This window comes from Sinocyclocheilus rhinocerous, unplaced genomic scaffold (genome assembly GCF_001515625.1).
Source record: "Sinocyclocheilus rhinocerous isolate Xijiao unplaced genomic scaffold, SAMN03320098_v1.1 scaffold273, whole genome shotgun sequence".
Taxonomy (NCBI): Eukaryota; Metazoa; Chordata; class Actinopteri; order Cypriniformes; family Cyprinidae; genus Sinocyclocheilus; species Sinocyclocheilus rhinocerous.
This window is the reverse complement of record NW_015656360.1, coordinates 1,799,906-1,825,151: the sequence shown is the minus strand read 5'-3', so window position 1 is coordinate 1,825,151 and position 25,246 is coordinate 1,799,906. Positions and strand designations below refer to the sequence as shown.

General features: G+C 36.9%; 2 protein-coding genes across 2 annotated transcripts in view; both read left to right on the top strand.

Annotated features, from left to right (window-relative positions):
• The first annotated feature begins 426 nt into the window (after nt 1-426).
• znf281a (zinc finger protein 281a) lies at nt 427-11,483 on the top strand. Its single transcript, XM_016527602.1, has 8 exons — nt 427-640; nt 5,103-5,568; nt 5,670-5,743; nt 8,037-8,138; nt 8,273-8,396; nt 8,929-9,012; nt 9,183-9,301; nt 9,376-11,483. The coding sequence occupies exons 2-8, from the start codon at nt 5,199-5,201 to the stop codon at nt 11,035-11,037; spliced, it is 2,535 nt and encodes an 844-aa protein (XP_016383088.1). The 5' UTR covers nt 427-640; nt 5,103-5,198; the 3' UTR covers nt 11,038-11,483.
• Nucleotides 11,484-20,249: 8,766 nt separating this feature from the next.
• Nucleotides 20,250-25,246, top strand: part of LOC107720027 (flocculation protein FLO11-like) — a 25,007-nt gene continuing 20,010 nt past the window's right edge. The window contains exon 1 of the mRNA XM_016527601.1: nt 20,250-20,321. Coding sequence (XP_016383087.1) covers nt 20,273-20,321 — 49 coding nt within the window. The 5' untranslated portion in view covers nt 20,250-20,272. The remainder of the gene's footprint in view (nt 20,322-25,246) is intronic.

Sequence of the window (25,246 nt, the reverse complement as noted above, 5' to 3'; positions counted from 1 at the left end):
TTTCTGCTCACAATTAGGATAGTCTAGTTAATTAAGAAGCTATTTGAGGAATTGTTTTTTCTTTTTTTTTCTTTAGCCTAATGAATTGTGTCACTTTATCCTATTAATTTGAGAGCCCTATTACAACAGTAGTATGTGCTGTGTCCTCAATTTGGGGGACCCAAAGGGATACCACACCACCATATTTCTGAGAGACAAACACAGTTTGAGAGAATAAGATGGGGAATAGAAACTTAAACAGGTTTTTAAAGAGGATATGCATACGTCTTCCTCTGTGATAAAGTTGCCAAAAAGAACAAAAAAGTAGCCTATTTGTGAGAATAATCCACACTGGATGCTGTGTGCCTTGATACAATGCAAAAGTGAATTGAGTTGAAAATCTTCCCAACAGCACCCACTAGGTCTAGCAGGCTATCTGTTCCTCTGTGCGATAGTTCACTATCGGACGCTGCTCCAATGCCCTGGATCAGAGCGTCTGTCTCCTCGCAGGACCCGTCCGCTCTACCCACAGTTCCCCGCGCTCAGACAAGATGGAGGAACGCAGCAGCTGCAGGAGAACAATGTTTGGACTCTGAACATTAAAATAAACGATCGAGGGGGGAAAATACATACAGAGAGAGCCAACGGTGGACATGCACTGGTAAGCGAATTGCTAAGATCAGCTTTGCGTGAAGTTTGAAGCGCCGGAGAGGCGCACGAAAGCGGGGCAGACAACAAAGCGCAGCGCAGCGACGTAGTGTAGCATGTAGCCGCGTAGCTCGACGCGGAGCATCAATTGTTCGTTGGAGTTGCACGGGGCTGTTTATTATGGGTAAGCGCTGTCGCTCTCGCAGCAATTCCATTGTGCATATTCTATACGTCTTAATTTTTTGTTGTGAGCTTGTGGTGTAAACAAAAGCACATTTTTACTTTGCAAAGTGCTTTTTAGTTTATTATTGCAGATGTTTTCATTGTATTTGTGATTATATGAGTGCACGTTCCATGCTCTGTACTTCGCAAGTGTAATTTTTTTTATTAAGCATCGCTTAGCCGGATTGCTAGCGCGTTAGCAGCGAGGCCCTTTGTGAGTCTGCATGAAGTTATTAATATGGATCCCACCATAATGGTCCTGCCTTACTAACAAAAACTTAAATCTCCCACGTTCACAGTATAGACTTTAGTGTCCCGCGCCACGGAGTCATGCTGTTTTTTTCTGGCCAAAATGGCCACTGCGTCCTGAGTTTAGAGTCGCTTTGATTTGAGTGTGTGAAATAAATGATTTATGTTTCTGATTAATGAGCTAGCTCAGTTGGCTAACGTATGCACGAGCTATTTACATACCATCTGCGTCGCGTGCCGTCTGCGCGCACTCACAACACAAAGAGACGCGAGCTGTGTGCTGTTACACGAGATAAAAGACGCCTCTACTAGGACAAAGTGTTTCTTTATTTCGCCTTTCTGTATTCCATGATATGTTTGGACCCATTTTATATTAAGTGTCTTTTACTGCAATGTACTAACATTTAAATTAATAATTTGATGCAGTGCACTTATTGTGGACACGTTTTTACGTTGTATTTATATATTTAAAAAAAATACCTGGATGTAGTTACATCTGTAATTCATTTCTGTGGTTACATCTGTAATTACATTGTTGATCCTAAACCCACCCTTAACCTAACCATACAATGAAACCTACATATTCCACCTCAATAGCAGCAAAAATATAAGGGTTTTTTTATTTTTAATTTTTTAACATAAGTACACCGTTAAATGCGCCTAATATAATGGACCTAACCACAAGAAAGCTGGACATGTTTTGAATAATGCTAATAACTAAATGTTGGACATGAACCATCCATGCCCTGAATGGGCTCCTATTGATTCTTGAGGTTCGACTTCATCTTCTCCTTGAATGCGAAGTGACACGGATGGCGTGTTTCTGACTAATGCCAAAGCATCTGGTTCAGATCCAATCCAGCAGCCTTTTAAGGGGAAATTAATTAGTATGAATCATCGGATGGTGCAGGAATCCAAAGAATAGCAATTGGCAATTGACTTCCCGGAAACATGATGTACCCTCGGCAAACGTGCGCACACACACTGAGTGAGAAGTGGAGACCGATCTGCAGTGCTCATCATAATTTACATGAAAACATTTCTGCAAAATACCATAACTACTTAAGCTCTCGTTTACAATTGTAAAACCACTGTATGTTATTATGACATCTATGTTAAATTGATAAGAAGCTTTTTTTGTTTAATTTTTAAATGACAATGATGAGTAATACAGTGCTCCAGTTAAAAGGATAGTTCATCCCGAAACGAAAAGTGTCATCATTTACTCACCCTCATGTCATTCCAAACCTGTATGCCTTTCTTTTGTGTGTGTGTGTATAACGTAAGAGAAGATATTTTGAGAAATGGTTTGTTTGTTCATACAATACAATGGAAATAAATGGTAACCAAAACTGTTTGGATACTAACATTCTTCAAAATATCTTCTATGTTCTTCCTATCTTTTATTGTTCATATTTCACCCAAGTTGTCTGTATGTTTAATGTAATGAGATTTTGATCATATTCCACAAAAACACATCTTGCTATTACGTTTTCCTCGCGGTTGCGTGCAAAAACCTATATACGGTGCGACCAGTCTAATCCAATTCACAAACAAACTGAGGCTTGTAAGCTGGTACATACACTAGATCCTTCAGAGCAGTTACTGATTCATCATCTGAGTCATTACTTTCCGTCATGTCAGTCTTGAAATTAAGTTTTGTGTGCTTAAGGTTTGCCAGACTTGAATCAGTATCATTACTGATTGGGTGTAGATTAGGTCATTACTGAGTGGTTACATTTATAAATTTGCATGGGCAACAGTCTATTTGTCAATTGTATTAAACAAAGCAGACCATAATAAGATAGAGCAGGATGTCCAGTCTTCAAACCTCAAACTTGATAATACTAAAATATAAAATAACCACCACAATAGATTGAGGTATAGGCCTCAAAACATATGCCTCTCTCTCACACAAACACACACATTGCACTGGACTAAAATGTATTAAGAGAAATGTCCCACAGGCCACAATCCACTAACATTCCTAATGCTAGACAGGTTTACAGGGCACAACATCTGTGTTTATATTTATAACATGCTCTTAATCCTTAACGTTCAAAAATAGAGCATGTGAGCAAACACCAGGCGGTTTGTTTTGCGTATGATATCTTAAAATGAATGTCTGTGCATGTGTAAATGCAGGTTTTTTTCAGCCTGAAAAAAGAAATTTAGCTATCACAATCTTACGTAATTGGCACTTTTTAATTTAATTTACAAAAAATGCAAACTTGTGCAAAATACAAAAATGTCATTCATATTTGAATGAGATCATCATTAAATGATCTTTAGACCTAATTGGTGGTCAATCTTAAAAATCTGGGCAAAATTAGTTAGAGATGTCTTGTGCATGTGTGCTTTGGATCTAAGTGAGTCTGTATAGATGCTTACGTATTATGAAACTAGCCGGGTAATGACGCACATTTTAAGAAAAAAATGAACAATAAAATTGTCCATATGAGGTCAAACATTTAATCTCTGTTTTAATTTTAGTTTTAAAAATGAGTCTATTGTTGATCTGTTTGTGTCACTCTTATCATAATTACTCCTAATCTTTATGAGTAATTAACGTTACTTCTCATTAAAAGTGAATTGTTTCCTGCAGGTTGTTGTTTGTGTGTTAAAAGGAGGAAATAGCAAGCACAGTACACCGAAGAGAGGTTGTCATGCCCCTTTTGTGTCTGACCCACAAACCTCTGTGATTAATCCAGTTAAGCACTTATTAGTTGGATCAAAAGAACATACGGCTACTGTTCCTAAGTTTGTTCTCAAAGATCTGCACATCACTTGCTTGCATCACATGCTTTACAATTTCCATGAATTTGGCAAGCCTCACAAAGTTTTCATAGTTTTGCTACAAACATTTTTCACAGTGACCTGGTTTTGAGGAGCCTCAAAGACCTGAAATGAAAACTTTCCAAATTACAAATCTACTCAGAAGGATGTAATGGGTAGTCCGAGTGCTCCAGTCTTAGCAACATGGCTGTCCATGGCACATTCACATTCTTGTAGCTGAAAACTTAGATATTGTTTTTGCCAAGATTATTATTAGCTATATAGCTTTAAAATAATAAGGAAGAAAAATAAAAAATAATGGAGGGATTGAATTTGTGATGGTAATTTTTAATGGGTTTAATTGCTGGTACTGATATCTAGAGAGCAGAATGGCATGCATATATACACATATTTTGTTTATGTGTGTGTATGTGTATAATGTAGGACTGGGCGATATAGTTACTCACAATCTCCTCATCACAGGCAGGCACAGCCCTCATGTTCGTGTTTGTGTGTACTGTCTGCGTCACTCGTAGCACGTGCCTATATCGAACATTTTTTATATCGTTATCAAAGACGGTGTACCGTTGATAAATATCGATAGTCACATGTTCTTGGTTAAACATTACTTGCACTACCAGAAAAAAATCTATTTTATATTTTTATAATCAATATTCTGTTTATTAAAGCCAATGATGAATCTCATCAAGTTAGTGTTTTTAAGGAGACGCAGTGAAAAGGAATAAACCTCCACAAATTTGCGACGTGTTTTCTGAAAGTTTAAACTGTTTTAACTATGAATGGCTTTCTATACATCTCTTCTGTGAGACGCGAGTGCAGCAGTCGTATTTGACCGTCTAGAAAATGCGCTGAATATGCGTTCTGTGTGAATGGCTTGGTTTTGGTTTTAGCCTAATCAAGATCTTCTCTGATAAATATCGATACTGTTTTATCGCCCAGGCCTAGTATAATGTTTGGGGTCAGTATGATTTAAAAATGACTTGTTACAAAAAATACAAATAAAAATCTATTTCAGATAAATGCTGTGCTTGTGTTTTTTGGTTTTCACAAAAATATTAATCAGCACAAGTTGTTCTAACAATTCATTAATCAGTTTCCAAAACCTTTTTTTTCCTGCTACTTGGCCAATCAGACACTGTTGTTAGTACTTCACAGTAGTATATGTCAAGAATGTCAAATCATTATTTGGTCTCTTTTTATGTCTTTAGGATGAGCGAGGTGGCCTTGCATTGAAGCAGACCCTGTCACCCCCTGTTCCAGCATCAGAGTCAGTGTGATTACACTCTGAGCCTTGCCCCTTCAACATGAGCCTGATCCAGGACAAACTTGGCAATGAGTTCCTCCGCTCCAACGGTGGCATGGAGCCAGGCTTCGGTCCGGGCATGCTCATGTTCAGCCACCTGCCCCCTGTTACTAGCTTTACCCGGCTGGCCAGTCAAACAGTTATGGCTGATCTGCAGCCCCACGAGATGATCTTGAAGAAGGAGAGGGACTCGCCGGACTGTGGAGGAGGGCTGAGTGCTGGAGGCATGGGTGGTGGAGGTTGCATAGGAGGGATGATGGGAAGCATGGGAGATTACGTTCATGCAATGGGCATTAAACAGGAGAAGGTCTCTGAACATGATTACAGGCTGCCTCTCTACCCGGGAGGTGGAGCCGGAACTGGAATGCGAAGTGGACTCATCAAGTTAGTGTTTTTAAGCATTTTACATTTATTCCAAAAATTATTCCAAAATAACTTAATATATTTTATTTGTGAAAAACTGGAATGCGAAGTGGAGGAGAGTTGCTGGAGGTCTCGCTGGGCAACCATCAGAACCTGGTGGTGCACGACCTCAGTCTGGGAAACGTAAGTGTGCCCGTGTCTGTCTGTAAAATACATTTGGACAGGATGGTTGGTAATTACACCAAGGAATTTCTCGCTTGAGCTTTTATTAAAAGGTAAAGAACCACCATGTGATTTCCAAGATAACATAATTTACTGAACTTCCCTGCTTTCAATATCACTACATTCTGAAAATTAATGGTTCTTTATTGTTATCTATGGTTCCATGAAGAATATTTAACATCCATGGAGCCTTTCCATTCCACAAAAGGTTCTTTATAGTAGAAAAAAAGTTTTTAGATTATGAAGTTTTCTTCACACTAAATAAAAAAAAATGGTTCTTTTAAGAACTGTTCAATGAAAGGTTATATGGTGAACCCAAAAAGGTGGTTCTATGGCATTGCTGCAAAAAAATCCCCTTTTGGAACCTTTAAGAGTGTAGTTATTCTATTATGATGTAACAAAGTGGTTATATCTAAGTGTGTGAGTTGTTTACTTAATTTTTTTAAATGAGTCTTCCCATTAATGCCATTGAGACTGATTCGCGAACGCGGCAACGGAAATTGCATGAACCAATCACAGCCGAACATAACCAGTCAGATCCAATCATATCGCGATGGAGGCATTGTCTTCTCTCACTTGATTTCCCCCCATTCAATCTCAATTATCCCCCACCAAACTCACAGCACGCTTTGGGGGGTCTGTTAAAACTCAATGGACTCAGGGGAGGCGAGAGAGACTCCAGCTGTAACTTTACCTGCTGGTGTCGCTGTTGGACAATGTTTCTTTAGAAAAATTAGTGATTTATACACTTTTTAATGTTATATTTTGTAATATTGGCATTGTTTCGTTTTTGTATTATGAATTTTGTTTTCTCATCCAATATTTTGAGGAGACACTGCCTCCCTGGCCTACTCGGAGGAAACGCCCTGTTATTTATTTATATATATATATATATAATATAATATTAGTAGTGGGTGTCCCGCATCGATTAATCTAATGGTCCTTTGTTGTATTTTGGAGGGCGTATGTGTTTTTGTTTTGGTATTTTTCTTTAGATATTTAAATATACAAATTCCCTAGAGTCTTGAGTTAAGCCAGATTTGTGTTTAATGTCATACAGCTCTCTCCCAAGCAAAGCTGAATGCAGATTCCATAATAATACTGAAGGGTAGAAATGTCCTTCCTGTCAGTGATGTCATCTCGTTTCTGTGTGTGAGTGAGGGGTTTGACTAGGACAAATGCAACAGGAGTCATGCAGTTTGTGTGTGCGAAAATGCAAAACGGCACCTTTGTTTCTCATTCTTGATAATTAAGTCCTTTCCAAGGTTATGAGGGCAGTGAACCCATTTAATCATTATAAGGGTTTATTGATCATCTCATCTGCACGACAACTGAAAGGAAATCGGGCTGAAGCATTGAGACACTGCATCTGGCTCTGTCTTTGTGCAGTAGCCAAAGGCAGCTGTTATTATACTAATAAAATGATGACTCATGCTAATTCACAATTATTTCTAGCTGCACCCCAAGAAATAACATGCAAGATGTCTTTGTTCTGTCTTTTGTTTTCTGGTTGGTTGGATTTAATTTATCCCACTTGCTCTTCCTCATGCATTTTCTGTTGAAAGAGAGGTCATTTTAAAGAAGTCAGGTTAGAGCAAAGAGTAAGTTTGTTTTGGATAGCTTTGGGTGCCATTTAAAATGTCATTTCTTTCTCACATTAGTTTTCTCTTTTGTTCTTTTGTCAAATATGCCATAGCCTTCAGAAGGACAATGAGCATCACATTGACAATTCATATTTTAGTCTCCATTCAGCATAGGTTTTTGTGTATGTTTCTCACCGAGCTCTTGTTTTATACTGCCCAAGTGTGAGACACGATATTCAGACGTGCAGCTGGTCAATAATCCAAATGGTGTTTTTCCATAGATGGATGCGAAAATGAGGAAAGTGCCATTGATTCTCCAGGGATAGATATAGAGGCTCGTAAATAAGAGATTTAACACCCTTCCTTCTGCCACATACACATTAGGGAATACTTTTAATATTCAAACTAGTCTCTCATCTAGTGTGTGCATATTATGCATATTAGTTGTGGCTGATTTCTGTATCTGCCTTTGTTAAAAAAAATTTAATATTATAATAATCCAATCCAAGTCACAGAGTGTCTCTCATTCACAAAAACTTGAGTCTCAATATGCCATTCATATAAAATGAAAAACAGATTTGTGTTTCACAAATGTTGTGTGAATGAATGGGTCTTTGTTGTCTTTTATTTAGTCTGCTCCCAATCCCATTGTATCTTTGTTATCCTTCCAGCTGTCAGGACGGCTGGTAAAGGAATCCTCAGGGAGGAAAGGTCGAAGGTCAAACGGCGAGGGACAGGAGGCCAAGACACGGAGGAAACGAGGAGAGTCGAAGGTGCAAACAAACACTTCATTAACATAAAACTTATTTATTATTCACTGCTGTGCTAATTGTTAAAATTTAAAGAAGATTTCCCTTCATATAATAATATTAGTGTTGTCCAATGCTGAAAATTGTTTTATTTGCAGTCAATGATGCTGGATCCAGATGGAGGGAGCTTGTCTCCAAACTCCAAACCGCACATCTGTGAGCACTGCAATGCAGCATTCAGGAGCTCCTATCATTTACGCAGACATGTGCTTATACACACAGGTCAGCATGTGTTTACACTTACACAAAAGTGCATGCATATGTTAGCATGTGTACTACACAGTAGAGGTTGGCCTGAGCGCACAGTGCCATCACAAAACAATTTGTTCCAAGGATTAACAGCCAGTATTAAGTAGAGATTAAGAGGACTGGCATTCTAAAATAGCTGGTTTGTCAAGTTCACAAAAGAGCAAAACTTTTGTATTACATAAAGAAAACATTACTTAGTAATTTTGCTTACTCAGGTGAACTGTTTGAATCATTTCTTAAAAATTTAAATGATTCATCATGAAAATAGAAAAAAAGAATTATTTAAAAAAAAGGATTTTGTACAAACTGAGGCCTTTGAGTCAAAAAGGTTGAGAACCACTGCTTTAATAGCACCCAGATAGGTTTGATGATTTATACTTCAGATTCAGTTTTAATTGATTCAGTTCTTTTACTCATACACATACAAATACTTATTGGTGGTATTGGCCCCATTAAAAACCACCATGTTGTATTGCTAGTGCTTGACACTCCATGTCCTTTACAGGTGAGAGGCCTTTCCGCTGCACTCAGTGTAACATGAGCTTCATTCAGAAATACCTCCTACAGAGACACGAGAAGATCCACAGTGGTATGTTCCTCAAGTTCACACCAACTTTAGCTTTCATTTCCTCATATCTGGCTTATTTGTTAGCAAGATGTCGATCACGCTTCACAGACACTTCTGTTTTTAATGTAAAATTTGCAACGCCTCTTTTAGTCCACAATTTATTTTTCCTTTCATGCATGTCTGGTTTCCAGGAGAGAAGCCATTCAGCTGTGACCAGTGCAACATGCGTTTTATTCAGAAGTATCACATGGAAAGACACAAGAGAACTCATAGTGGAGAAAAGCCATATAAGTGTGACACCTGCCAACAGGTGCGTTTCGTGCACAAGTTTCAACCATTTCTGTTTAGCAGTACTGTGTTCTCATACTTGTGTTCTTTCTTTAGTATTTTTCCAGAACGGACCGGTTGCTGAAGCACAAGCGGACATGTGGAGATGCCATAAAAAAGGGTGTGGATGGGGCAGAGCACGAGTTGGGCTCAGCAGGCGACGGAGAACACGGCAGCTACGGAATCTCTCAGGGAAATGCTGCTACGCCTAGCCGCAAGCGGGGCAAGACAAAAAATGCTGGTGAGGGGGGTGAGCGAAAACGTAAGAAGTCATCTGGGTCTATGGGAGTGTTGCATAGTCAGGGGGCGGACAGTTACGGGGTGCATGACTTTGGCTCAGCCGGGAACCACACGATATCAACAACATCATCTTCAGCCCAGCCGGGCCTCAGCATGCATGGTGAACACGGCCGGGCTCCCAAGATGCCTTTTAAGAAGGGGAACAGGAAGTCCCTGGAGAAAAATACTCACCCCATGGATCAATCCAAGCCAGGAGGCATGGACTTGCCTGCGGGAGGAGGCTTGGACAGCCTCGGGCTTCTTCCATGTCCAGGGGCCAAAGTTGGTCCCAGCAGCTGTAACTATGACGATGCCATGCAGTTTCTGAAGAAGAGGCGATACCTTCATGTGCCGAACAGTGGCGGTGCTGCTTCTGGAGCTTCAGACTATGACATAGGTGTCAGTCATCTGCAGTCGCAACCGACGGTCATTCAGGGTGTCGTTTCTGGGGTCCTAGATGGCGACGCTGCACTGGGCCTCCTGGACTCATCCCCTCTGGGAGATATAAAGCAGGACAAATCTGGTATCCCAGATGAGGTTCTCCAGAGCTTGTTGGACCACTATGCTCACAAGCCTGAAGTGACCTTCGACATCACCGTTCCCCATCACGTTGAGCTCCAGCCAGCCACCACGGATGCTGCAGACCCGTTGGGAACTGAGGACACCCAGTCAAGTCCCAACAGTAGTGACAAAGCCGTAATCATGCATGAGTACTCACGTTTTCTCCTACAGGCACTAGAGAGGACCAGTCACAGCGCAAGCTTCCCGCTGGGTTCCAGTTCTGCCATGACTACCACAGGACCATTTTCAGGCCCTAGCCCGCTTTTGTCAGACAAGCATGTGTATACTTCCTCACCTCTCGAGTACTCGTTCTCTCAACCTGTCTCATCTTCGCCCTCCCTTTCATCTGTGCCAAAGTCCCACTTTGGTCTCCTAGAGGGCTCGTCGCCTCCAACGGGCTTCCACTTGAGCAGCCTGGAGCAGTCTGCACACACGCAGCAGCTCACACCTTCCCAGGAGCTCACCGAACAGCTGGATAAGCAGCACACTTCCCCTCCGCCACCTCCACTCCCCCCCAACACCAACGCCTACCAGATCACACCTCAGCCTCCCAACCTGGGCGATCCAAAGGAACCGCAAGGGCCGAAAAATGGAGCCGCAGCCACCACAGGAGGATTCTCCCTGGCTGCTTCCCAGGACCTGGCCACGCTGGACCCAGCCAAGGCTCTTTATCAGATCGAGAACTTTGCCCAGGCTTTTGGGACGCAGTTTAAAGGGGGCCGAGTGTCCCTGGCCTTCAGCAGTGACTCGGGGGGAGAGGTAACTCACCGCTTACAGACATCAGTCTCCGAATTCTCAGGGTATAGCAGTCTCTTGGCTGATGCCAGCGACCCAGTCAGCAGTGGCTCCAAAACCCCAACAAGCCAAAGCTACAGGTGAATGGGCTCCTGTGCCTAGATGCTCAGATGGAGGTTCCCTATTTTTATTTTGTCATGCTGTCTTTATTTTGTATTATTGTTGTTGTTGTTGTTGTTATTATTGTTATTAATATTGTTATTTAGTTCTCCTACTTTAATGAAATTGTAATGTTTTTAAGTAATGTTTTTCTCACTGCCATTATGTTCATATGAAATTTCACCCTCCTTTGGCCTGCGATGCATTTTCCATTATTACGTTCTTCTTTATTTCGATTTCCTTCTGAATAAAAGGAAATGCTCCGTAGACTTTTAGTTCTGCTCTGTTAATAAATAGACGAAAAAGAAAGCAAAAATAGTTATTTACTTTTTTCCAAAAGTAATTCACTTACTTTTTCGCATTTGACTTCACAAGCATGTAAAAATAACTATGAAAAAGCAATGGCAGGGAGTCACCCACAACTGAAATCGTCTGTTACAATGATTCAAGTATTACTCAGGAAAACGTGTGGACAGCAAATCTATAAGAAGGGTAGCAAGCATTCATCCAAGAGGCAGACATTTTGCAAATACAAAGCGCTTTTTCAGGAGATTTTTTTTAAATTATTCTTCTGAATAAGTACATAAAGTAGACAAAAATGCTGTCTGTTAAATTACACTGACACCACTTTCCACTTAGCTGTATAGAGATTATGGTACTTTTATGTCGATGTGAAATGCTCACATTCTCTTTCAGTAAGGGCCATATATATAAATATATATTTATAAGAGTATCTGTATGTAAAATAACATATACTCTTTCTTGAGACTGGCAGGTGACTTGGAGGGGGATAAAGAGGGATTGAGTTTGTGAAGGGGGGTCTGTGACTGACAGCACATGAACCCCCTTCACCCTGTCCTTCTTTTTTCCCTTGGATTGTGAAGCCAAGGGCTATACACTAGAGGGCACTGCATGAGAGCGTGTAAGTGCCTCTTGGCACAGGCCACATCATGGGATTCTTCTGCGCCTGTCTGGCTTGCTCATCCCTCTCTCCCTCCGTCCACTCCTCATTTCCCTTCTTCGTCAGAAAGAATCCCATTTAGCACTTTTTTATAATGTCAGCCATCAGTCTGTCAGTGGTTGCCACCATAAGGGTCTCTTGACACTTTTTATTTTAATTTTTTTCTTTTTTGGCTTCACGCTGTATATTCCTGAAAGTATTCTTTTTTTTTTTTGTTTACATACAGTTAATAACACTAATTTAAAAAAAAAATTTTTTTTGCATGTACATTTTTCATGTTTTCTTTTTGCCCTCTTTTTGTCACCATGCCAAATTTGTAATGAATGATCTTTTTCTCTCCTGTCTTATTTTATTACAGACTCTTGTGATCTGATACACAGGGCTATACCTGTCCATTTTGACTTTATTATTGATTAGGAAAAACAATAAAAATGCTGAGATCAGTGTGTTCGGATGCATTGATTTATTTCTATTGTGTGATGTTACAAGGATGGAGACATTTTACATGCTGTACTGTTAGGGATCCACCCCTTCAGTATCTTATTTGTTAAACATACCATATCTTTTTGGGCTGAAGGGCTTAAGTGGACTTAAGGTTCTAAGTAAGGTGAATTTGAATCTAATCTTGAGTTTTGCTCTGTCACATTGACCATAAATCAAGGTACTTGCCAGGGTGACAATCAGAGCAATTAGCGTACTCTCATTACTTAAAGTAATTACAAAGAGGCAAACTTTTCTAAAATTGAGCAATTAATGCAAAAATAGTTTTTTTCCCCCCTGGTATCTCATCACTTGCACCATCTTGAGGTAATAGGGTGGAGCGTGGACTGTGTGTTCGAGATTTTTTTATAGCTTTATACCCAGCCCTGTACAGCTTGGTTTTCAGGGCCTGCCTAAGTTCACTGAAGTTCACAACCATTCCCAGATAGCAACTTGCCCTAGAATGTGAATGAAGGACAAATCTGGTTAATATCCCTTGGGGATATTGTAACTTTTATTCAGCAAGGATGCTTTAAATTTATCAAAAGCGACAGTAAACCCATTTATAGTGTTACAAAAAAAAAAACAATTTCACATGTTGTTCTTTTGAACTTTCTATTCATCAAACAATCCTTAAGATGTATCACTGTTTTCACAAAAAAAAAAAAAAAAATATATATATATATATATTAAACAGCCCAACTGTTTTCTACATTGATGGTGTTTCTTGAGCAGCAATTCAGCATATTATAATAATTTCTGAAGGATCATGTAACACTGGAAAGTGGAGTAATGATGCTGAGAATTTAGCTTTGCATCACATGAATAAATTATATTTTAAAATATTAAAAGAGAAAATGGTTATTTTTCCCTTCCCTTCTACCAATGTGAACGGTAATAATTATGGAGTTTTACTCTTAGTAGAAATACACAAGATGTTGTCTTATACCTTACCTTTATACATTGCAGCCTATATTATTAGATGTTTTTAAAAGTGTTAATGAAACATTTAGATCACTATCATATTTTCAGATTATTAAAGACGGTGGCCCATTTTATGTGCCGCCAAATGTTGATCAAACATTTCAAGTCATTTTTAAGTTTAAGCATTTACTCGTATCTTACGACATCAAGGAAGTTTTAATATAAATATAGTTATAAGAGAGAGATTTATGGCCCGGTTCGTTTCGGGGCAATAAACTCCACTTCATAAATAACAGATGCTTTGTTCGTTTTGTTTGAGAAGTCATTTGAATGTATGAAAAAAACAAAATGTTAGACGTCCTATTTTTTTGAATTGATGGAAAATATGATAGATGGGGTGGACGTGTCTCCCTACTTTTATAATATTATTACTTTTCAAACATGCATTAAGTTCCAAGTGTATAAAAATCTGTAATGATTGATGTCTCAATCATAGTGTTAAAATAACACATTAGGCGCGGCATTTAAAAGGTTTAAAGTCCACAAACTACTCTATGAACTAGCCATTCACGTCACTCATTAGATAGGCCACTGCTAGGAAAATTAACTCTTCAAAATAACTTTAGCACTTATCAGGAAAGTTGTAGGTTTCTAAATTAGTATCGGTCCCAGTAAGCAATGAGGCCAAAGGAGCAGCTTTCTAGTTTTACAGTGGAGCACTGAGTGGCCTTTGTCACTACGGCAACCTGAATGTCATAAAGCCATAAAGGTGTATCATGTTCTGACCACAACTGATCAAACAGAGAGTTGTCACTTGAACGGGGGAGACTGTCGCGCATTTCAGCCAAGCATCTATTGACTGTATGAGTTTCAAGCTGTAGTGCTTTCTTTTTTATTCATATTTTCCCATTTTGTGATAGTTTTGACGGAATTAGGAGGAAATCCCTGGTCTACTTTGAGACTTTTGTTTCTTAAGATACTGCATTGTTAGTTTGGCATCACTGAGACATGTACAGTCTCTGTCAACTATGCAATGTCATGAGAATTCTGTTCTAAGGTTTCTAACAACACCCATTTGTTATTTGTTTACATTAACGGACTCCATGCTTCCATTTAAACCAGAACAATAAGGAAGAATTGGTATATTGTATGTGAAAATGAATGGCTATTCCTGGTTTCCTTGTCCTGGAACAGACTTCCCAGTGGATCTGACCTCAGAATGCATTTTTTTCACAGACAAAATAAGTGATGTATGATGATTTATGTCTGTGTTTACCAAACATCATAAATTAGTGAATAATTAGACTTTTATTATATTACTTTAAAAACAACAACAACATATTATATTAATAAACAACAACCTTTAGGTTCATATTTCAAAACAAATTAAGCTTAAATAAATTTGTATTCATTTTGTATTCAATTTTATTTTATTATTTTATTTTGTACACTGTGTACTACTTTTATTACTGAAGGATCCCCATATTTTAAAACATTTTTCATTTATAACATGAAACCAAAACTATTTGATTTGATTAATGGGATTGTAACGTACAAAAGAGAAAATAACTTATTTGATTAAAATCGCCCTTGATTTGTAGGTTCTTGTAGGCTGACCAGTTTATTTAATCAATATTGCAGCTGCACAACTGTCAAGTTTACCATAACCTTAAGAACTTAGTTGCGATTTCCTTCTGCTTTAATTAAAGGCAGAATGATTTATCACAGTTCTCTGTTTCCTGTCCTTCTGATGAATGACTGGCCACACATAAAACTTCTGTCCCATGTATCTTAGGCATAAGCAACATATTCAAACATAGTAATCTTGCCGAACCACTTACATGGTTTACTGATGGTTTAGAACCCCTTGAGGAAAAGACATCAAATCAATTGTTCAGATGTGTCATAGAGTCTATTATTGAGAGCATTTGAGCTGTAGATATGAGACAATGGGCATCATAAAAGAAAAATGACAGCACTAGTTTTTGATACATTTCAGGGAACATCCATTTTACGATTATTTTTGTTCCTGTTTCCTCATTTTACTTCCTGTGATATGTCAATAACCAGTAACAACTGACTCACACATTGAATGTAAATACATGTTGTGAGTAAGACAACTTTACTTTAAGTGTAAATACCTGCTTATACAAGTTGGAAAACTCCCCTCCCCCAACTCAATCATGTTCCAACCACTTTACAGGTTTTCTTAATTGCTAACACACTACACTGTAAAAAATGAATCACGGGCCTTACAATTTTCATTAAAAAAATTAATGTGATAATTAAAAATAGTGTGTATATTTTATTAAAGAAATTGTGGTTCAATGTTGTATGGAACATATTGAGAACATTTCACTAATAAAACTAAGAGATATGTTTTCCTCATTTGATTTTAAGAAACCTAAGCAATTTTGAAGCTTAAATTGAGAAACTGATTAAGCTGATAAAATTAAAGAAGAAAGGCTATCTATTTATTTTAAGAGAATTAGCTCAATTGTGCAGTTTCATTTTGGCAGTGGTTGTTAGTTCCTAGCATGCTTTGCATATGACTGGATATGGAGGGTAAATATTGAAATTAAGTACTATTTTATGTGTTTTTGAGTGAATGGAAACATCTGTTAATGTTTAATGTTCAGTTATGTTTGACATTTGAAAGAGTTTCTGTTATGTTGAAGTTTCTGCCGTTACCACTGTGCAGAAGAGGAGAGCTTATGGTTAGTTTGTGGATAACTGCATATACTAACATTATAACGCATGATGCTTTGTTCAATGAGCAGAAGCTTTGCTAACACCAGTGCAGTTACAAGTTTTTCCTACTTGAGCTGTCTAGCTGCACACAGTCTTGTAATTGTACAAGATAACTCAAAATCACAGACTTTTGAGAATCAACTTAAAACAAATTAGCACATTTCACTAACAATATTAAATTCATTGTGTCATAGATTAAATAATTTAGCAGATTTTAATTGTATTTATTAATTTAATCAAAGAAATCAAGCCTTAAAAACTACTCAAAAATATTACGTGTAATGTTGTTACCATATTTTTTTGTTTAGAATGTGTAGATAGCACATACCTTTTTTTTTTACAGTGCATAATTGATACAGTTGAAAGCTGAAACAGAAACTTTCACAATTTCCCAAACCATTCATTCAGTTCTCAAAACAAAGACACTTTCAGCTGTTTTCTAATTTGCTCAAAGTTTTCAACAGAAGTCTACACAAAATACTAATACATTTTGCTCAAATAAACAGGTTTGATAAAGTACCCCAATAATTAACACTCTTATTATTGAGTCTCCTTAAAAGGTCATTTTTCAGTACCTACTATAAAAACCCTATATGTAGCCTACTATTTAAACATATATTCTTTTAACTAAACAATCAAATATTTTCATATGCTGCAAATTTCCCAAGTTCTCTATGCCATTCTTGGAACAATGCCGGCTAGCTATCTCTCTATGATGATTTGCCTGCCTATCACAATACTTGTTTGGATTTCCTCACATTTTCATAAGTAAACAGTTCTCATGAAATATAAAAGCTAGGGCAAAATGAGCTTCCTTTTACTTCTGGTGCATAATTGTGACGCTTAACCCAAAATGCTTGCATTTTAGTCCAGTGAAGGTCAATAAAGCCGTAAAGCCAGAATTAAATCTGCTTCCTCAATCCCGCATCACCAGCACTGAACTAACCTAAATAACCTGCCCTGAGTCCAACAAAAGTGATGGAGAATCTTAAATCGGATCAAGACTTACTTGGAAAGTTTTTTTTTCCTGAAACATTTTAGTTGGACTTCCATCTAGTGTTTTTTTATTTTATTTTTAAATGTTACTTATTTTTTTTCAGAGAATATTTAAAAATAACTTTTCCATATAATGTTTGCAAAATGATAACATGGTATGTTCCCGTAATGTTTGCACGACACATTTAAAAAACTGGACGTTTTGAACATTCAAAGAACATTCAGAAATAACATTTTTATGACTTAATGGGAATTTTACTAAAACATGTTTTTAGTAGAACATATTTTTGCTAGCTGGGATGGAAAAATCTGATGTGTGGTATATCCCTGTCGGTGCCATTGCTACACTGACTATTCTGATACACTCAACACTGAATGACTTTGCATTCCTGCACAGATTAGAGTTCAAGCCCTCCTCATTACACAAACCCCCATTTTCCTTTATGACCATTTTAAATATTAACAATACGGTTGCCTCAACTCTAGAACTCTTTACCCTCTTACATCTTCTGAATGCCAGCACAGATCAGTCTTTATCACACATAAATGACACATAAGGGGAAGCTTTTGATAAACTTTGAATGAAGTGTGTTCAGAACATTCAGAAGATGAGAGTTTAGACCTGGAGGACCCAAGATATTCTCATCACATGATGTTCTGATCAGGAAGCCTAGGAGATACAATATCCCTATATGGAAATTGTCTCGTAAATGTACAATTTTTAATGTGTTTATTATACATAGGTGCCTGGCAAGACAATACCAAGGAAATATGTTCCAATAGAACAAATTATCAAACAACAACTATTCAAGATGGTTTTTTGTTTTTTTTTGCTGACATTTTGCTGTGGCATGTTAGTTGACACTGAGTCTTGGCATGGCTAAGTTTTATCTGTTATCTTTTTAACACTGCTGGTTAAACAAAAGGCCTATGTTGCCATCCTGTCCTTGGCAATCCTCAAATTTTCCAAAGTGATAAGAAGGAAGGGAGTGTCTGTTGCTACTTGATACAAGTGAAGGAGTTTGAGCACTAAATGTCAAGACATTCTTCCTTAAAACAGTATCAAACAGACTGTTTCCATTGGAGATATATGAGTGCTTCTCACCTTTATTGTGAAGTTCATAATGAGTTTTTGGAATGAATCAGAACTATAAAGCTTTGACGTCAGACTCTTTTTTTCATACTGTTTTCCTCGGTTTTAATTTTTCATATTTGTTATTGGGGTTTACTCATGCTTCATCATGAAGTCTGCAAACATCAAATATGCCTGTTAACCTGACATCTCCAGATATGCTTTAGATCAAAGCAGGAGCCCTTTTATAGCCTCATAAAATACATATCTTAGTTGAAGGCTGGAGTTAGTTTTATGAAAAAAGAATTAGTAAAATGTTTCACAATAAGGTGTGCTATAATTGTCCAACTCCTTAACTGTGTGCGCGTCAGTATATGGCCAATATGACGATATAGGTTTAAAGATAATGGTAATAACACCTCCTGTTTCTAATTATAGTTTAATGTGATATACAATATATGAATTGTTTCCATGACAAAGTGAAAGAATAAAATATGAAAAAGTGCGCGCGCACACACACACACACACATACACACACACACAGGTTTTCCTATCATTATGGGGATATTTCATATATAGGCAAAAATAAGTTTTTATACTGTACAAACTGTATTTTCTATTCACTTAAAAGATCAGAAGTTTCAATACTACAATGTTTTTGCATTTTGTGTGAGAGTCACTGTACCATGACTCTGAGACTCTCCAATGTTCATTCACACACACACACACACACTTGGGTGTGAGTGAGCACTCTTAGGATTGGTTCCTTCACATCCTTTAGTTTAGTAGCTATAGATATAAAATGTCCTGTATTTCATTCAGAATATGTGATTTTGTGTTGCATCTCTGATTGTGATCTCACAGCCTTAAATTGATACTCCGTTTCATTCCTGAATGAATCACAAAATGGTACGTTTTTTTCTGAATATCCGTTTCATTCCTGAATGATCACAAACTGGTACGTTTATTTCATAAATTTCACTCAAATTTCAAATGATAAATTATCATTATGGCAGACAGGACTCCTAGTTAGACACATAATAAAATGTGTATAGATAATAAACTGTATTTTCTATCCCCTTGGCCTACTCCTCACACAAACCTTTATGCATTTTTAGATTAAAAAAAAAAATTAATAAAACTTTATTTATTTATAAATTTATAAGCAAGTTTCCTCATGGACACCAAAAAAAAAAAAAAAAAAGTTTTCCACTTGTTTCTCTATGCCAATTGATTTAAAATTTGAGAGGTCTTTACATGAGTCCTGATGGATTTTCTGACCTCACTTCCGTCATTCATGTTATTGCAAATAAACTGCACATTGATGCAAATACTCCAAACTGATGCAAATAAAGCAACACCTAGAGCGCACCCCATAGCAAGTCTAGCTCAGAACATTTAAAAATAGGTTAGCCACGTTAACCATTGATTTCAATAAAGGAGTCCTTGTTAAATGACATTTTCTCAACAGAACCATGACGTTAAACCAAATGTGTGGATTATATATTTAATAACTACTACTACTACTACTACTACTACTAATTACTGTTTTAATGGGTAACTGTGATTTTGATTCAACATACAAACAGAACGAACAAACAAATTAATTAATGAATTCATTCATTAATTCATTAATTCATTCATACATTCATTCATACATACATGGGTTATTTCATGTTGGTTGTTTGTTAAGATTATTAATATATATATACGTTTCTTAGTGTTGGGTGTGTTGGAGAAAAAGATATGAATATGCCACACTGATTTCAAGAGTCCTGTTTCGCAAGCTAGGTTGTAGCCTAAGTATCCTCCCCCCTGCAGGCGTAGGCTATTTAACCCGCTGCCTCTTTAAAGCCACCTGTAGCGGATCTCTATCCTCCAATGGAAATTAACCTCTGAAAGCCACCGAGTTAACGGACATAAAGCTCTTGACACGGAAGACATCTTCTGTTTTCATTATTTTTCCGTTATCAATATCTTTTTTATTTTATTTTTTTATTTTTTTATTTGTATAAACGACACTTAAGTAGAGAACTATGTTACTGACGCATCAACTATGCCTATTAATATTAATCTCTACTTCAGGTAAGCCTGCGATCTGCGTGTGTTTGTGTGTGCTGATGGGTTTATTATAGATATACAATAAGTAATCTATATTTGAAAAGAAATACTAGTGATATTTTATTTTGTAGACTAACCCACTGGTAATGGTTTGACTTGCGCCATGACCGTGTTATGTTTTAAGGACCATGGACAGTCTCGAGTCCTGGAAAAACTCCACAATTACATTTTAGTTTTTATACTAATGCTCGTCTGAGCTTAGAAGTGTTTGTAAGAGACAAAACTTTCGCCTGCAACAACAAACAAAACGTGAGGCACATATGAATGATCCCGTGGAAGACTTTGAGCACATAAGACTTTCCTCAGTCGATCCGGCTTTTAAGCGGAATAAAATAAAGGCGTGTTGCTCCTCGACACGCAAAACCTAGTGAGCTGACTACCTAGACAGCATTTTTAGCCATGATAGGCATTCACCGTTGTCTTTAGCTAACTCACCGCTAAAATTTGTTACCCAAATGTACTTTTAAGGCTCTAAAACTAGTTGCTGAAGCAATAAAAGTAAAAATAAAATAAAATGTAAGAGCACTTTGTCTTGATTTCATGTCAACATTTTAAATAGTCAGTTTGTCCCTATAAAAAGCTCTGTAAAACATGCAGTAATATACAACTGCCACATTTAGTAGATTAAATATAGGTGTAATAATGAAAGGGTCTATTATTACTGTGTTTTTTACTCTTTCTCACATAAATCATGATCACATGCAATTATGTCATTGGTCACAGTTGTGGTCAGTGGGAAACGATTTGAATAACTAATTTAATGATTCACATTATAGATCTCAAACTAATATTACATTAAATGAAACAAGTAATAGTAATAATAAACATGCATTTATTCTTCAATTATTCCCCCTTTATCCACAATCCACTATTGCATGAAAAAAGAAAAGAAAAATAAAGTTAATTTATTGTTTACAACTTTCTGTTCTTATTGGTTCTTATTGGATCTTTCAGTTCTTAGCGACTAATTGAGCCCTTTTTGACTCTTAAATCCTGGAATCATTTGACTCGCAAAACCCCTAGAGGATTTTTGGGCAGGATATTATGGCACAATTCACAACGTACTTTAACTAAACAGAAAAGATCAGAAGTTTCAATGCTATAATGTTTTTGCATTTTGTGTGGTGTGAGGGTTAGTCTGTGGTGAGTCACTGTACCATGACTATGAGACTCAGATTTTCATTCACACACACACACACACACACACACACACACACACACTCTTGGGATTGGCTATGTCACATCCTTTAGTTTAGTAGCTACCATAGATATCAAATATCCTGTGTTTCATTCAGAATATGTGCTTTTGTGTTGCATCTCTGATTGTGATCTCACAGCCTTAATTTGATATTCACTGATCACAAACTGATAAGTTTATTTAATAAATTTCACTCAAATTTCAAATGATAAATGATCATTACGGCAGACAGGTGTCCTAGTTAGACACATAATAAACTGTATATAGAGATGACACCACAGTATGTACCACCTTTTGCCTCAGGGCATGTTTGTGTTTCTAATAAAGTAAGTCCTACTGTGTGTGTGAAAGGTCCATGACTGCAGTAGAAGAATAGCCTGTGTATGTCCTGTCTTTATGTCTGGCACCAAGTCCAGCTGTGTCCCACCGGTGGACCTGTCAAAGACAGAAAGCAAGGGAAAGGCAGATAGAAGGCAAGATGTCATGTGTGAGGGAAATGACAAAGGTGTGTGTGAGAGAGAGATAGTATTTAAAATATGGGATTAATAGTATCCCACATATGTCTTTTTGAGTAATCATTTGAATCATTCACTCAACTGATTCGTTCAAAAACACTGGAATGAAATGAAGTGACCATACATTCTCAGATAAAAAAGTAGAGAACTGTCACTGGGGTGGTACCTTTTCAAAAGCTCCTATGTACCATTGTACCATATGTACCATATACTGTAGTTACTAATTACTTTAAATTACTAATATAACTATTGGTGTAAGTACCTGCTTTTTTGGCATGATCGCACTGCAGAAACTGGGAATGATTTTAGTTATAGGAACACCTTTTGGGGGGGACTAAATTAACTCTTACTTCAGAGTAGGGTCAGCACATAGGAGCAACCAGTGGTAAATAAAAAGTAAGGGGTAAATAAGGTACAAGGTATAAGGTATGAATGAGTCCTTGAATCATTTGCTAAACCATTTCATTCAAAAACACGGAATCATTTGTTACCAAAACAAAGGCCACTAAAGTGTGCTGCTAATTGCTCTGATGTGGCTTTGTTTGCAACTTTTTTTGTTAGTGGACATAGTAGCCAGCAGTATTGTGTCTAAAATGTAAGTATAATACTAGCTTCTTGTTTATTGAACTGTTGTATAAAAGCAAAGTCATTCAGTTGCTGCCTCCTTGGTACTCCAATATCTTGTCAGAAACAGACCTGTGATGTGATGTTTTTGAACAAGTAATAAATTAAATTGTGTTATTGGACCATCTGATGCTGGGAGAGGCAGGATTGTGAAATAAGGCCTTTGTTTCAGAGAGAGCTCTAATCCAGGCAAAGTGCTGTAATGCTAATCTGGGCATCTGAGGGATAAAGAAGCTGTCTAACACAACCAATATAGTTAATGAATGCTGTCTGGTTTGTAAATTATCATTCATATAAAACTACAAGGATATAAATACAAATTATTCACTGTATACAAAAATACATAGTTTATTTTGATATTTCCAGTTTTTTGAAATTGTTTTTAACATGATTTTTTATGTATTGATTTATTTATTTGTAATCAGGTTGTTTCTTCTTCTCTTCTCTTCTGTTTTTTTTGGGATTAGAGGTTGTAAATCTGCCCCTTTACTTGGACAGTATAGGCTGCCTGTGCTTTAATTGGATATGATTGAGTGTGAGTTTGCCTAGTTTGTACTAGTGCAGAAGTTCTTCTCCAGAGAACCATCTGTTACCTAAGAGCCATTTAGAGATTTGTAAGCCTTTGTAAGAGAGAGTAAGGGAGAGTAAATGGCATTATAATGGCTTGTTGTGTCTACACATGGCAGGAAAATGAAGTGTGGTTAAGGAACCAAAAAAGAGGGGAACTTAATTATTTAAAACAAGAATTTAGCTCAAGTGCTAAGTAAACAAAAAATGCTATAACTAGATACTAAATACAATTTGAGTGCTTCGTGCTCATGAAAAAAAAATCCAGTTAGAGTGTTATGGTGTTGTGAATGTTTGCCAAGATGTTGCTAAGAGGTTTAAAAGGCTTTCTTAGTTTGTTAGCAGGGTGGGGTTGTTATCATGTTGCTATGTGGTTGCTAGTGTGTTGACTGCGGGTCCAAATTAAAAGTACATCAGTCTGATTATTTTTTATTAACAAGCCATAGGATTTGAGTTATCATTGATGGCTATAGCATGTTCCCAACTTAAGGTTAGTGGATTGTTCAAATATTAATAGTGATGATGATGTTACTTAAAATGAATCAGATATTAATTGTTATTTGAATTCATGTCACAGCTCTATAAGTCCTTGTTAGGTAAATTTGCAGTCAGAGTTAATTTTGTATTATTTATATACTTTTTGTAGATAGTATAATGTAGTATTTATTACAATTTTGAATTGATTTTATTTTTAGATTTTCTGTTTTCATTTAAATTTTTTGATGAAGTCAGTCATTTATTATTTATTTTATATTTAATAAGAATAATCATTATTATTAATATTATTAATAATAATAATTAATTAATTAACTAATTATCCTTAAAGTTATTGGCTTTAGTGCCTCACCTCTTATTTGATATTTTTTTTAGAATCCTTAATGAGCCAGTTAAATAAACATAGCCACTATATTAACATTGCGTCTTAAGGACTAGTTTGACCAAATAACAGTAGACAAGGGGGTAATCAGTCATACTTTCCATGCAACTCAAATTAGACCAATCTACCTTCCTGTAACTGAATTAAAAAAGTTACAACTAGTCTTGAAGAAAAAAATAAATAAATGTCTAACTTTTTATCACCCTATATCATGCCCTGCCCTTGTGAAAACAGACAAGATGTGTTATTAATGTCATTGTTTAATACAAAATGCAGGATTAGTCAGTCATTTTTTTTAGCTGTATATATCTGTAGTATACTTTACATAAAATGTGCACATATATATATATATATATATATATATAGACACACACACACACACAATTTATGTCAATACCATATACCTTTTGGGTATTTGGTAATTGAAATTATGTAATTTTTGGGAATATCCATTGTGCTTTCACTGTTTGTCCTCAGAACGTGATAAACTATGAAGGGAAACAGATGTTTCTTGAATGTAGTGCCTCTGAGTCTGGTGGATCTTAACTTTTAAGCAATGCTGCCTTAAAATCCACAGGAAATGTGAACATGTGTCATTATTTGCTAAAAATATCGTTTGACACATGGCCCACTGTATTATCCATCTAAAGATATCCATTAAACCGGATTTTCCTTTACTAAGGTCTCCTAACATGGGAGACATTCAAAGCAATATAAATTAGGGGTGCTCCGATTGATCGGCTACCGATCACTATCGGCCGATAATCACGTTGGGATGTTTGATCGGCGGTCTCTAAAAAGGCCGATCTCAAAAAAATGATCTCAAGCTGATGATGCTGCCGTGAGAGGTTTGGCACGACATGCAGCGGCACCGTCTCAGTCTCTGTCCAGCGCTGGTGAAATAATTATAATGCTGAAGGTGAGTACCTCACCTTCATATTTCTTCATTAAATAACTTATAAAGTAATTTGAAAACCTTGTGTGAGACGTAATTTCACAAACAGCATGAGTGAATCACCGCGCATGCTCACTCTTTCTATCTCAAAATACTAAATGGCTTCAAATCACCACACATCACGTCTGTCTATAAGCGAGCTGCACGCTGCAC